This window comes from Cervus canadensis, chromosome 2 (genome assembly GCF_019320065.1).
Source record: "Cervus canadensis isolate Bull #8, Minnesota chromosome 2, ASM1932006v1, whole genome shotgun sequence".
Taxonomy (NCBI): Eukaryota; Metazoa; Chordata; class Mammalia; order Artiodactyla; family Cervidae; genus Cervus; species Cervus canadensis.
Window position 1 is genome coordinate 99304506 of NC_057387.1, and position 13526 is coordinate 99318031.

At 54.3% G+C, this 13526-nt stretch overlaps 1 protein-coding gene across 9 annotated transcripts in view; it reads left to right on the forward strand.

Annotated features, from left to right (window-relative positions):
- Positions 1-8452, forward strand: part of HIVEP3 (HIVEP zinc finger 3) — a 541174-nt gene extending 532722 nt beyond the window's left edge. For 8 of the 9 annotated variants that reach the window (XM_043461701.1, XM_043461703.1, XM_043461697.1 and 5 more), the window contains 2 exons: positions 1125-2023; positions 3540-8452. In XM_043461701.1, the coding sequence (XP_043317636.1) occupies positions 1125-2023; positions 3540-4349 (1709 nt within the window). In that variant the 3' untranslated portion in view covers positions 4350-8452. The remainder of the gene's footprint in view (positions 1-1124; positions 2024-3539) is intronic. The other variant, XM_043461705.1, reaches the window with a different exon arrangement.
- The last annotated feature ends 5074 nt before the right edge of the window (positions 8453-13526 follow it).

Genomic DNA, 13526 nt, shown 5'->3' on the forward strand with positions numbered 1-13526 from the left:
TTGTGTGCATCTTACTGCTGAGCGCTGAGCTGTTTGAAAGTACAAATGCTGGGGTTTCTGGTCCCGGTGCAGCTTGGCATAGTGGGGTCCAGAAGCGTGGTTGTACCAGTGCCCTGAGTCATCTCTCTTAGTAGTCGAGGGGGGCTGACATGAACTTAGTGTTGGGCCAGCAGGACCCAAACCCTCAGGAGCCTGCCAGGTGGGCTAGATGTTAGCAGAGCTCTCCCCAGAGTTCTCATTGCTGCCAGCTTCAGAGATGCCCAAACTAGGCCTGTGTCCTGTTAGAGCTGACCCCACTGGTGGGGCTGCCCCATCCGAAGTCAGACCAGGAGGCTGGTATTTCAGAGCTCCACTCTCCTCCCTAGCTGGGAGCACCAGGAGTTCTACAAGCACTTTCTCTGGACATGAGTGGTTGGGAAGAGGCCCTCTCTGCGGGCTGAGGTCAGCTTAGCCAAACCTTCCCAGAGAACAGGGCCTGACACCTGCTGTTGTATCAGGTATCAGCAGCCTGGCCACAGGGGCAGGTGTGTATGTAAAACTGACTGTGCCCAGTGCTGCTGGGCCCGCCAGCATGGCTGCTGTGTCCCAGAATAATAGATGTCTCCATGAACGCATGGAGTGGCTCCAGTTATTAATATCTGAGCCCTCGCTGTGTGCGGGCATGTGTCTCCTCCTCACCGTAAGCCCTATGAGATGAGACTGCCATATTCATTTGACAAAGACGGAGACAGAGGCCCAGCAGAGTGACTTAACTTGCTCATGGTGAAGCCAGCACTGAATACTAACCAAAAAGAAAAAGAAAGAAAAGGGCTGTCTTGTTTGCTGTGGTTTGATACCAACCCTACTACTTACTTTACCTGGGCAAGGTAAGGTAAATTCTGTCATCTTAGTTCCCTGTCTGTAACATGAAGATAGGAGTAGTGCTACCTGGCAGGATTACTTGCGGATTAGGTGAATTAGCGCACAGGCAGGCCCTAGAACTGAACCTGAACATGGTAGATACAAGGTCATCTTTGCTGTATTTACAAAGTGCTCGCATACCCTCAACCATCTTGGCTGTCCGGCGGGGTCTGAGCAGCAGGGGGAGAGGCTATGACCTCGGCTCTCCTGTGTCTGTCCCTCAGGAACCAGTGATGACCCATTCCAGGACTCGGAAGGGCGAGAGGGCGCAGAAGCCGTGGCAGAGCACCAGTTTTCAGACCTGGACGACTCGGACTCGGACTCGGACCTGGACGAAGACGAGGATGAGGACGAGGAGGAGAGCCAGGACGAGCCATCAGGCCCGTCCTCGGAGGCGCCCCCGCCTGGCCCGCCAGCCACGCTGCAGGCAGACTCCTCACCTGTTCAGGGCCCTCAGCCCACAGAGGCCACCCGGGGCAGCTCGGTCTCAGAAGCCGAGCTCTCGGCACCCGGCAGCTGCTCCACATCCAGCCAAAGCATCCTGTGCCTCCCCCGGCTGGCACCAGCCCCCCGGGGCCCCGTGGAGAAGGACACAGGCTCGGCCCTGAGCTCCCAGGCCATGTCCCCGAGGAGGCCGTGGTCCCCAAGCAAAGAAGCAGGCAGCCACCTACCACTCATCCCCAAACACTCACTAACCAAAAGCGACTCGTCTCCCCAGCGACATTCACCGGCCCGAGAGCCACTGGCCTCAGCCCCGAGCCCGCCTGGCCCCCAGGCGGGCCCTCTCCCCTGCGGGTCCCCGAGACTCGAGCTGTCTCCTGTTGCCCTCCACCCCCTGGGAAGGGAACTGCCTCCTCGAGCGCGCCTGCCCCCCGAACGCAAAGGCGCTGCAGACCCAGGCCCCCCCAGACACTCGCCCACCAGGAGATGGTCTCCAGGCCAGGCCGAGTCACCACCACGGTCAGCGCTGCCGGGGAAGTGGGCCTTGGCGGGGCCGGGCAGCCCCTCGGCGGCCGAGCGTGGCCCAGGCTCAGGGCTGGCCCCCCGGGCTCTCTACCCACCCGCGCCTCTACCTCACAAGCTTCTCGGCAGAAGCCCAGCGGAGACCTGCACCTCCACGTGGGTGAGTTCCTGTCCCCCAAGTGGCTGATGGGTGGGGGGCCGCGAGCTCACACCTCCCTGAGCATCACACCCGGAGCTGCACCCCTGCCGGTTCAGCAGTTACCAGTAAGGCATGCATTGGGCACGTGTTACCCCAGGCACTGTGCTGGGTGCCTGAAGCCAGTTACTTATGTGTCAGAAGCAGCAGAGTATGGACTATGGAGCTGGACTGAAAGAAAGTGCAAGTGGAAGTGTTAGTTGCACAGTCATGTCCAACTCTATGGACTGTAGCCGGCCAGGCTCCTCTGTCCATGGAATTCTTCAGGCAAGAATACTGAAATGGGTTGCCGTGCCCTTCTCCAGGGGATCTTCCCAACCCTGGGATCGAATCCAGGTCTCCGGCATCACAGGCAGATTCTTTACCATCTGAGCCACCAGGGACAACCGGTGGTTTTTTAATTCTGGACTACCCAGAATTAAATCCAGGTTCTGTCACTTACGAGCAGTGTGGCCTTAGATGTGGGTATAAATACTCATGCCGCTTCCTCCCACCCCATGTCCACGTATTCTTTGAGCAGATGGCAGAGCCCAACCAAAATCTCCACATCGCCAACATGACTGCCACCAGCACCCTCCGAGTCACTTCAGCCAACTCCATCCCATCCTACCATTAGCACCATCACTGTTGCATCACTAGTGCCATCTGCCATCAGTACACTCCAGCCCCACCCCATAAGTTTGATCACCGTTGTCACATCACTGTCACCACCACGGTCACGATCCCCAGCACTGACACCGTTATCATCGTCGGCTTACTCTTCCCCTCCCAACACCTTCTCTGTCGCTGGATTGTCGGCACCCAACACCTCTGCTCACTGCCAGCAGCACAGCACCGTCACTCAGAGATTCGAGCTCCAGGGGTAGCACCGTCCAGGATTCTTAACTTGGTTTTTAATTTGGGGCTCAAGTTAAAATTCCTGGTGGTGAAAAAGTGAAAGTTGCTCAGTCGTATCTGACTCTTTGTGACCCCATGGACTGTATAGAATTCTCCAGGCCAGAATACTGGAGTGAGTAGCCTTTCCCTTCTCCAGGGGATCTTCCCAACCCAGGGATCAAGCCCACGTCTCCCGCATTGCAGGCGGATTCTTGGTGGTGGGAGGAGGTTTAGAGCCTGGGGTGGGAACTCATGTTCAAGAGTAAAGTTGGGTCAGTATTGTCTGAGGAACAGGAGAGGCAGCAGAACCGACAGAGGCATGAGCGCCGACAGGGCATCCCCATTCTCTGAAGACCGGCCGGAAGCGTGGGGACCTTGGTTCCTGAGTGTGCCTGTGGTCACTACAGGGCTGGGGACGGCCCATTCCAGAGAGGGCACCCACCCAGGGCGACACCATGGGCAAGGGTTGGGACTCAGTGGTGGCCTCGTTCAGCCAGGACCTGCTCTGTGATCTCGCCGAGTCCCCTCCTCACTCTAGTCCTCGGGATCTCCAGGTGCCCAGCAGGTAACCGTCGCCTTCCTCTGTCTTCTTTTCTGACCCTAGCAGAAGGCCGAGTCGCCAAGTCCATCCTGTTCACCTGCCCCCGCTCCTCCTCTCTTCTCCCGACCCTTCTCGGCCCCCTACGACTTCCACGGCCACAGCCCGGCCCGGACGGAAAACATCTTCAGCCACCTGCCTCTGCACTCCCAGCGCTTGACCCGCGCCCCGTGCCCCCTGATTCCCATCGGCGGGATCCAGATGGTGCAGGCCCGGCCGGGGGCCCACCCCGTCCTGCTGCCCGGGCCCCGCGAGGCCTGGATCAGCGGCTTCTCGGGGGGCGGAAGCGACCTGACGGGGTCCCGGGAGGCCCAGGAGCGAGGCCGCTGGAGCCCCACCGAGAGCTCGTCGGCCTCTGTGTCCCCCGTGGCCAAGGTCTCCAAATTCACACTCTCCTCCGAGCTGGAGGCCAGGGACTACCCCAAGGAGAGGGGGAGGACGAGAGGGGGCCTGGGCAGACCTCCCGACTGGGAGCCCCATGTGGCCCAAGTGCCCACAGAGCCCGCGCCGACGCACAGCCCCCGCACCCCACCCGAGGCCTCACCCCGGGCACCCCCGGGCCGCAGGGCAGAGTCCCGGAGCCCCCACCTGGAGTCACCACGGGTGCTGGCCAACCCTGCGGCCTCCGCCACCCCGCCACTGGACCGCAGCAGTTCTGTGGGCTGCCTGGCCGAGACCTCTGCTCGCTTCCCAGCCCGGAGGAGGAACCTCTCCGGGGAACCCAGGACCAGTCAGGGCTCCCCCCAGCCCTTGGGAAGTGGGGGGCCCGGGGCACCTCCACACCAGCTCGAGGACCGGGGGCCGCGGGGCACTTAGCCTCTCCCTGACCGCTTCAGCATCTGGCTTCTGGTGTTTGGCAACAGACATTTCCAGCCGACTTCCTCGAATCATCTTGCTGTCACGGGCTCCGTGTCCCATCTGTTGATCTTTCCAAGCAGCTTCTGCTCAGCGCCCCCTTCTGTCTTATCTTCCCACCTCGTATGCAGTTACCTGTGCCTTTTTCTTGACCTTTTGTTGCTTGAAACAAACAACACACACACAAACATAAAAAAAAAACCCACGAGGAGACTGAGGCTGATATTTAGATGGGGCCTCACCCTGGGCCACTGCGATCAGCAGCCATCCGCAAAGCTGGCAAGAGGCAGTCAGTTGCTGAAAGAAAGGGGATGCACTGAGGGAGAGACAGAGGAAAAAAAAAACTTTTAAAAATATATAAGTAAATGTAAAAGCAAGCACTCCTATGTACAGATGTTTATGGTTCCTATTTATTGCTGCTTCATCCCACCCCAGCTAAGTGGCCTCCCCTGGCTGCTAGCAGAAGGGTCAGCGGCCCAAGGCAGAGGGACAAGGCTGGGAGACTCCATGGGCAGGCCCAGAAAACTCCAACTTTCTTTTTCCAAAGAAAAAGGTAAATTTTCCTAAGAATTCAACACAAACTATTTGGAGCAGGTAGAAGGTGGTTGCTGGTTGGATCCCCAGGGCTCCCAGACACCCTGGTGGTCTGAATTGTGATCCCATTCTGGCATCTGACCCGTAGACAAGTCCCTCCACCCCAGCACCTCTACTCCACACCCCGCCCTCAACCTTTGGACTGGGGAAGGAGCCCTGACCACCCATCTCCCCGTTCCTGAGCACCTGACCTCGGCCTTGCTATCAGGGCCCCAGCCATTGCTGCGTCTTTGTTCTAGAAACTACCCACAAGGCTGAAGGGACAAGGCCTAACCCCTGGGGGTCAAGATCCAAGGTGCATTGCCTTGCCATTCCCTAGGCCAGGCTTGGGCTTCATTTCACATTTGGTCCCTGGGGTACAAAGGGCTCTATTTCCTCCATGACTGGGCTTTTCCGGTACTTGGCACTGGAAGTTTCCAAGGACTCATTTCTGGACCTCTTTGCAGCAGGATCGGTCCTCCTATTTCTGTATCACACACTGTCAGGCCTCTACTATCCCCAGGAAGTTCCCAGAACCATGACTGGTGGGAACTGCCCAGGCCTCCTATTGGTTGGCTTAAATCTCTTTTAAAAAATAAAATTATATATGTATATATATACATATACATATATATATATATATATATATATGTAGAAAGAGAATGGTGTTTGATATTTCCCCTAGCCTCCTATTGTCCGAGGTCATTTCAATTCTTCTCCAAAGCAATCAAGAATAACTAGTGCCTCATTCCTCATCCCCATCTCCTCCTTTAAGAAGCTGCCCTGTATTTTCTGGGGCAAAAGCCTGCTTTGTAAAAAATAATAATAAATAATAATAACATGACTAGAAATTAAAATCCCAAGTTGAAATATGGAACTTGAACTCTAGCATGTTTACCCAGCCCTGGGATAGGTGGGGTTTCCCCCAACCTCCAGAAATTATTTTATTTTGTTTCTACGAGGGGGAGAAAGCACAAGGACCATGGTCATAGCCCAGCCAGGCTAGGTGCTAATGCCGCAGAGCAGGGACCTCCTTAGCCCGTCCCCATTCCTCAGCCAGGCTGTTTGAATCCTGTGGCCAGAGGGGGCTCCTGGGCTATTGAAGTTATTTAGACAGGACACCATAAGGTGCAGAGAGCTACACCATGCAGAGGCACCTCTGTGGGCTCCTCCCTTGGGCATAATTCCCTCTTCCACCAGTTCAGGACTTTTCCCTCCTTGGACTCTGCTGCCAGGACAAACTAGCCACAGTCAGCCTCCAGCCAGACCACCTGGTTCATTTCCCTCTGGCTAAGACAAAAAGGGAACAATAGGGAAGGGCTTCTTTGGGAGAGGGGATGGCTGGGCTCCAGGGTGCTGGGGCTCGGGGTTAGCCAGCACTTTCTGGCTGCCTGACCCAGGGTCTGAAGCTCTTGGTCCCCCTAGAAGAAGGCTAACAAGCCCAGCCTTGGCTAATGCTGGCACTGGGGGGGCCTGGCAGAAAGCTGGAAGGAGCCCCGGGCCCCAGTCACAGTGTAAGCCAGAAGCTGGGTTTCTCCTCACCCTTGCTTTCCAACCTCACCCCAGGGCGGAGATGAGGGGCATGGGAAGGTGGCTGCCTAAGGACTGGAGACTTCAAGGGCCGGGACCTGGGAGCTGGATAAAGGGCATTGCTTCCGCCCAGGCTTGAAATCTTCCTGGGCAAGATCTTCCAGCTCCAGACCTACAGAGCAGCACACAGGGGGCTCTGCTAGAGTAGCCCCTGACCTTGGGGGTAGCCAGGCCCCGCCTCCAAGCCCTGCCCCACAGCTCTCCCCTGACATCATTCCTCAGGTACTCAAGACAGCCCAACTACTAAGGTTTCCTTCCTGGAGCCCTAGTCATGGCCGGTGGAAAAGTCAGGTATAGGCAGAGGGGATGGGGGCCAGGAGTCACCAGAGACCCATTTCTCAATGACAGACTCAATGTCCAAGCAAGCTGGCCAAAAGGTTGTTGCCCTGCACAGGCACCCAGAGAAATGGAATTGATGCCACCCGCCTGGGCTATGTGTCCCTGGGCCTGGCTCTCACCCCCTCTGCCACACTCCACTCCTGCTCCCCCAAACACAGAGCTCCCAGCCCGCACACACACCTGCATGATAAGGGAAAGGCTCTCATGTCACACCCTCCTCTTCTCCTGCCCTGCTCCCAGCCACTTGCACCTTCCCAGCTTGCCTGTGACAAGGGACACAGTGGAGAAAGCAGTGCTAATTATTGGCACAGATGCCTGTCGCTTGTTCTGCTGAAATGTGCAGGACAGTCATTCCTGGTAACAGGCCGGCTCTGGTCTTCGGGTGTCGGCAGGCTTGGGGGTGGGCCAGAGACCAACTTGCTGGGGTTTCCAAGCCAGCCCTTGTCATGGGGATTCCAAGCCAGCCGGCCCCCAGGTCTACCCTCCAGGATGCCCTTCACCCTCCGGACAAGCTCAGGGTCATTCTGGGAACTAACCTGTTCCCCTCCAAGGCACCTTTTACAAGCCTACTCCCCCTGCCCCACCACCCCCCCAAGGCCCCGACCACTAAGACCCTCCAGGAAGCCAACAGCAGTGAACTGCCCGCTCCCCCGTCTCCATCACCTCCAGCTTCCAGACCCAGCAGTCCCTCCACCTCTCTCTGTGTTAACAAGTCTGAAAGATTTAATTTCTGGATCCCTGTAGCCCCTGCTCCATCCTCATCCAACCCTTTTGAATAAGAATAAGCAAGATAACTGAGCTGAATTGCTTTCTAGTCCTTTCTCCAGACAAAACTTCTTCAAAGTAAAAGTCCTGTCTGGGCAGCCGTCCTTGGAGACAGATCTGCAGCACTGACCAAGGGGAGAAAGTTCCCAAAGACCTGTTCCACCAATTCTGCTCCTGAGTCGCGACTCCTGTCTGCTTTCCATTGGAAAACCGCTTCGGCACTTATGATCACTTTACTAAGCCTAGTGATTAAAAAGGAAGAGAAAAGAAACAGAAAAAAAGAAATGTATAGGCAAATGTAAGATAACATGCTCTCTGTAAGATACAAATTTGCCTTTTTTTTTTTTCCCCTAAAAGGTGTATGTATTCCGTATGTGAAATTGTCTGTAGAGAGTTTCTATGTTCTTATATGGCAATACATTCCAAAAATCGTACTGTAGATATGTACAGCAACCACACTGGGATGGGGTAGTTTTGCCTGTAATTTTATTTAAACTCCAGTTTCTCTACTTGCATCTTGCAATGTCGGTATGGTATATATATCAGTGCAAAAGGAAAAACAAAAAAACACAAACTCCCACAGGTCTAAAGCACAGAGTCTGATGTACAAAAAGAAAATACTGCTCAGTATTGATGTGTGACCTTTGTTGTAAATTACATCTGTACTGTGAATGAGAAGTTTTTACAAGTATAATAATTGCCTTTATTATAGCTCTGGCTGAGTGTTCAGCCTGAGGATATTTTTAAAAAAAAACAAAAAACAGCACGTTGGAATAAATTTGAAAATCCCAACAGAGGCCTGCTTGCCCGGCTCATGATTTTACTTAGGGCTGTAGAATGTTGGAAGAGCTGGAAGGACACTCAGAGCCCCAAGTGCTTCTTTTGCTACAGAGAAATCAGGGCCAGGGAAGGCAAGTGGCCAGGCCATAGTCACACAGCCTGGGATTCCAAGGGCCCCTCCCTTCCAGGCTTGGCAGGAGGCACGGGTACATGGCCATGTGGTTTGGGGTCTATATTCATTTCCTAGGGCTGCTGGAACAAATGAACAAACGAAATGGCTTCAAACAGCAGAAATGTGTTCTCTCACATTTTTGGAGGCCAGAAGTCTGAAAGCAAGGTTCCTTGGGAGGCTCTGAGGGAGGATCTGTCCCAGACCTCTGTCCTCACTTCTGGTGGCTGCAGGCCATCCTTGGCCTTTGGTTTGTCGTCGCATCACTCTTATCTCTGCCTCTGCCTTCGTTCTCGCTGCCTTCTCTGTGTGTCCCATCTCAGGGTCCTCGCCACTGGACTTGGGGAACACCCTCATTCAGTATGATCTCATCTCTAGATCTTTAACTTAAGTATATCTGTAAGCACTCCTTTTCTAAAGGAGGTCACGCTTACATGTTCCAGGGGTTAGCACATGGACTTACCTTTGAGGGGCCACCACTGAGCTCACTACAAGGTAAGACCTGGAATCTGATCGTGACAGTTACTCACTGCCTGTGTGACACTGGGCAAGTTACACAACCTCTCTGGGCTTCTGTTTCCTATTCTGTAAAGTGAAAGGTTTCCTGTGAGGATTAAATGAGAGAGTCTATGTGCTAAGTGCTAAGTCACTTCAGTTGTTTCCAATGACTGAACCTTGTGCAACCCTATGGACTGTAGCCCACCAGGCTCCACTATCCATGGGAATCCTCCAGGAAAGAATACTGGAGTGGGTTGCTGTGCCCTCCTCCAGGGGATATTCCTGACCCAGGGATCAAACCTGCGGCTCTTATGTCTCCTGCGTTGGCAGGCAGATTCTTTACCACTAGCACCATCTGGGAAGTGTGTCTACTGCATGGTTAACAGGATCTTGAACACAGCAAGGTTTCAACAAATATTCTCTGAGCAGGCCTCACACAGGGTGCTGTGGTTACAAGGATGAAAAAAACAGGTATAGTCCCCACCTTTTGTATGCAACAATGACTTGCTCTGCACCAGTGAGGGACTAATCATCAGATACAACAGTGAGCAAAACAGACAGCCCTGCCCTCAAAGAACTTTCGTTCTAATGGGAGAAGCCATCCTTAAACAAATAATGGCATCATTAATTCCTCAGTCACAGTAGCCATAGTTGTTGCTACAGGAGAGAACAAAGCTCTCGGACAGAGTAAGTCCTAAAACTCCTGTGGGCTCTGGAGCCTGGGTGGGTTGTGGGGAGGAGTGCAGGTGGAGGTGGAATGGAGGAGAAACCATGATAGGAGCAGACAGAAGAAGAGGTACGTGGACAGTCAAGAGAGGTCTTCGGGGTAAAATGCTGGGGTAAAGTGCTATCACAAGTTTAGCACTAAAAACCTAAGAGGGCCTGCTTGTTTCAGCCACAGGAGGATCATTGCTGACTTGGGGCAAAGCCGGCCTAGTTCAGCGCCTGGCCTGCGGGCCCTTCGTAGACACTGCCAGTGCTGAATGAATTGTGGAGGCAGGGTGTGGTGGTTGGGGAGGAAGGAGAAGAGGGAAGTGGGGACGGCAGACATCCTCCCCAGGACCGGGGGGGAGGGCGGGGGAGAGCTGGGGCAGCAGCTGGAGGGCGGCAAGGAGTCCAGGAAGAAGGGAGATGGGAATGAGGTGGTGAGACCCCAGCCTGCTTGATTAGGAGGAAAGGTTAAGTACCAGATGCAGAAATTTCTCCCAGTGTGACCCAAGGGAAGGGGTGCAAGTGACAACAGAGACAGGAAGCTGAGAACGTTTCTGCCAAGGAATTTTCTCTGTCACCTGCTGAGAGGGGAAGAGGAAGCTCCACTATGGGGTGGGGGGGGGGTGGGGGCGGCAGGGGTGTGGACCAAAGACTTGAGAAAGTGTGAATGGCCTGAGAGGGCCAGCAGGAGAAAGCTGGCCAGGGAAAGAATCACCAGCGTGGCACTGCTCCTGCTAAATGGTGTGGTTTGTTCAGCAGTGCTCAAAGGCAGGAAGAGGGCAGCCATGTAGGTTCATTGCAGGTGGAGGTTTTACCCAATCATGGGACAGAAGCGTGGAGTATGGGAAGTGAGAGAACTGGCCAGAGAAGAGGTGAGGTTACAGAAAGCCCTGAATTCACAGGCTGGGAAGGATGCAAACAGGGGTGGCTGACACAGAAAAAGGCCAGTGGTCAAGTGACTGGGAATTTTGGATGAGAACAGAGAAGAAAAGGTCGGAAATTATCCTAGTTCATTATTCTAGAGGCAGGACAGCTGTGGATGAAGGCAGCATGGACCACACAGGCGTGGGTGCTGGGCACAAGAGATGAAAAGGCTGGGAAGTGAGTAGCCTTGGAGCCAGTGACCTGTATGTTCATCTCTACTGACTGCAGGGCTGGACTGGAGACCCAGGCTGTGAGCTAGGCTTTATAATCCAGGATATGGGCTGTCACACTGCAGAAACAAGCAACCCAGAAACTCAGGAACTGAACACAGTGAAAGTTGAACTTTTCCCTTCTGCCACATGTCCGATGTGGGTCAGCAGCTGAATTGTACTCATCCTCGTCATTTAGAGACCTAGGTTGATGGATGCTTTATCCCCTGTTCCTGTGACCTCAGAGGCAGAAAAAAGGAGAGAGCTATGAAATGTTGCATTGACAACTAACTGCTCTACATGGGAAAAGACATCTCTCCTTTCAAATTTCACCTGCCAAAGCCAGTCATATGGCTGTGCCTACTGACGGAGATGAGGAATATGTGTAACAGTCACACGAGGATATGACTTCTCAGTGTCAGAAACGCCTAAGGGCTGAGCAGATGGGATGGGGGGAGGGACAGGGCCTCATGGCATCGGACTCAAAGGTGCTGGGTTTTTACAGGGAGTGAAAAAAATAATGGTGTGGAAGGAGGCCTGGAAGGAAAGATGGCCCCTAGCATTTTGATCATTGGGTGTGGAAGGCAAGGAGCAGCTGTCTAGGAGCGAGTCCTTGGGGAGATTCTGAATTTCAGTCGAGACCAGTGGGAAAGTGGAATCCCACACAGGCCCAGAAGAAGAAGAGCACAGAATGCAGCCAAGCCCTGCCTCCAGCATTTTACAAGCCCTGTTCATCATCCTTGGGCTTCCTTGGTGGCTCAGTGGTAAAGAAGCCACTTGCCAATGCAGGAGAGATAAGTTCAATCCCTGGGTTGGGAAGAACACTTGGAGTAGGAAATGGCAACCCGCTCCAGTGTTCTTGCCTGGGAAATCCCATGGACACAGGAGCCTGGAGGGCTACAGTCCATGGGGTCTCAAAAGAGTCAGACATGACTGACTAAACAACAACAATTTATAGTCCCTAACGACAACCCAGGGAGATGAGAGTTACGGTCCCCATTTTTATAGAAGAAAGTGGAAGTTCCAAACAGCCTCCACCAAGGATGTCCCTGGTGGTCCAGTTGCTAAGACTCTGCGCTCCCAATGCAAGGGGTCTCAGATTTGATCCCTGTTAAGGGAACTAGATCCCACACGCCCCAGCTGAGAGTCTCCATGCCGCAACTAAAGATTCCACATGGCACAACTAAGGATCCGACAAGCTGCAAAGAAGATCCAAGATCCTGAGTGGATCTTGGAAAGATCCACTTTCCAAGTTACAACAAAGACTTGGGGCAGCCAAATGAATAAAAATAAAGAAAGAAATACTAAAAACAAAAGGACCCCCACCAACCCAAGATGCAGGGCTGGTTAGAGGATATGTGAGACTGACTCTAGTCTGACTCCAGTCCAGCGCCTCTGGGAGCCCCAAGTTCATCCCTCTCATCTCCGCCCTGCGCTCTGGCCCCAGGGAAGCCCTGAATCTCAGACTCTCCACCTCCTTCTGCCCAGGAACCCAGGGGAGGAGGTAGACCCAGGCCAAGGCTTCTTTCCAGCAGTTGCTTGGCTTCTCAGCAGCCATCCGGGGTAGCCCCGTGGGTCCCCCATGTCTGAGGCTGAAGGCACAGGGATGGACAGTCAGAGACAGGGGCTGGGATTCCAGTGCTTGAGAGCATGCCAAGTGCATGAAAATTCCCTGAAGAAACTGACTCCCTAGCCTGCTGCTGATGCCCAGGCCCACCTGTCACTCACACCAGGCCTCCCATGGCCTCTCTGGAATTCACAAGGCAATTTTCCTTTTAGAGTGAGGGAGATAGGGCACCTACCTCCACTTCACAGCAGAGTAGAGCCCAAGACTGCACCCTGGCAAGTGGCAGGGCCACTGACGCTGAACCTCAGGAAGGCTTGGGCCAAGCCTTGCCACTCCCCATCCGGGGCTGGGCCCTCTCCCTAGGCCTAGACCCTCTCTGGGCTTAGGACCTAGGGACCATGCTTACTCCTAGAGATTCCCAGGGACAAACCACTGCTGGCAGGATGGCCTCAGAAAGCAGGCCAGCCTGAGATGGGCTTGAGCAGGGAGAAACAGGAAGTAAGAAGAGTCAGGCGAGGATGGGGGTGACTGAGAAGGAAGCAGCCCGGGGCCGCCCTGAGTGGGGCTCATCACTGCCATCTGGTCCAGGGATAGACCTATCACCTCGTCACTTTGTAGAGGAGGAAGGCTGGGGCTCAGGCAGGTGATGCTGCTCATAAGGCCACAGTGGTAAGGGGCAGAGCAGAGACTTAAAACCAGGCCCACACATTCAGGGAGTGGTTGGTACTATGGAAAGAGTATCTGGGCCTCTCAGCTACCTTGTCATCCTAAAACCTGGGTTGAGGGACCCCAGCAGACATATCCTTTAATCCCATCACAGCCTCAGCCACTTTACAGAGACCCAGCTACCAACCTCCCCCTTTTATAAATGAGAAAGCTGATGTCCAGAGCCGAGAAGAGCTTGGCCCAAGGCCAGAGCTAGGATTCCCGAACCCTCAGCTGAGCCACCTGGACCACTCCGCCCACCCCTGCTTACCCCAGGCCCAGGTTCACCTGCCCAGCTCTGCCTTTTT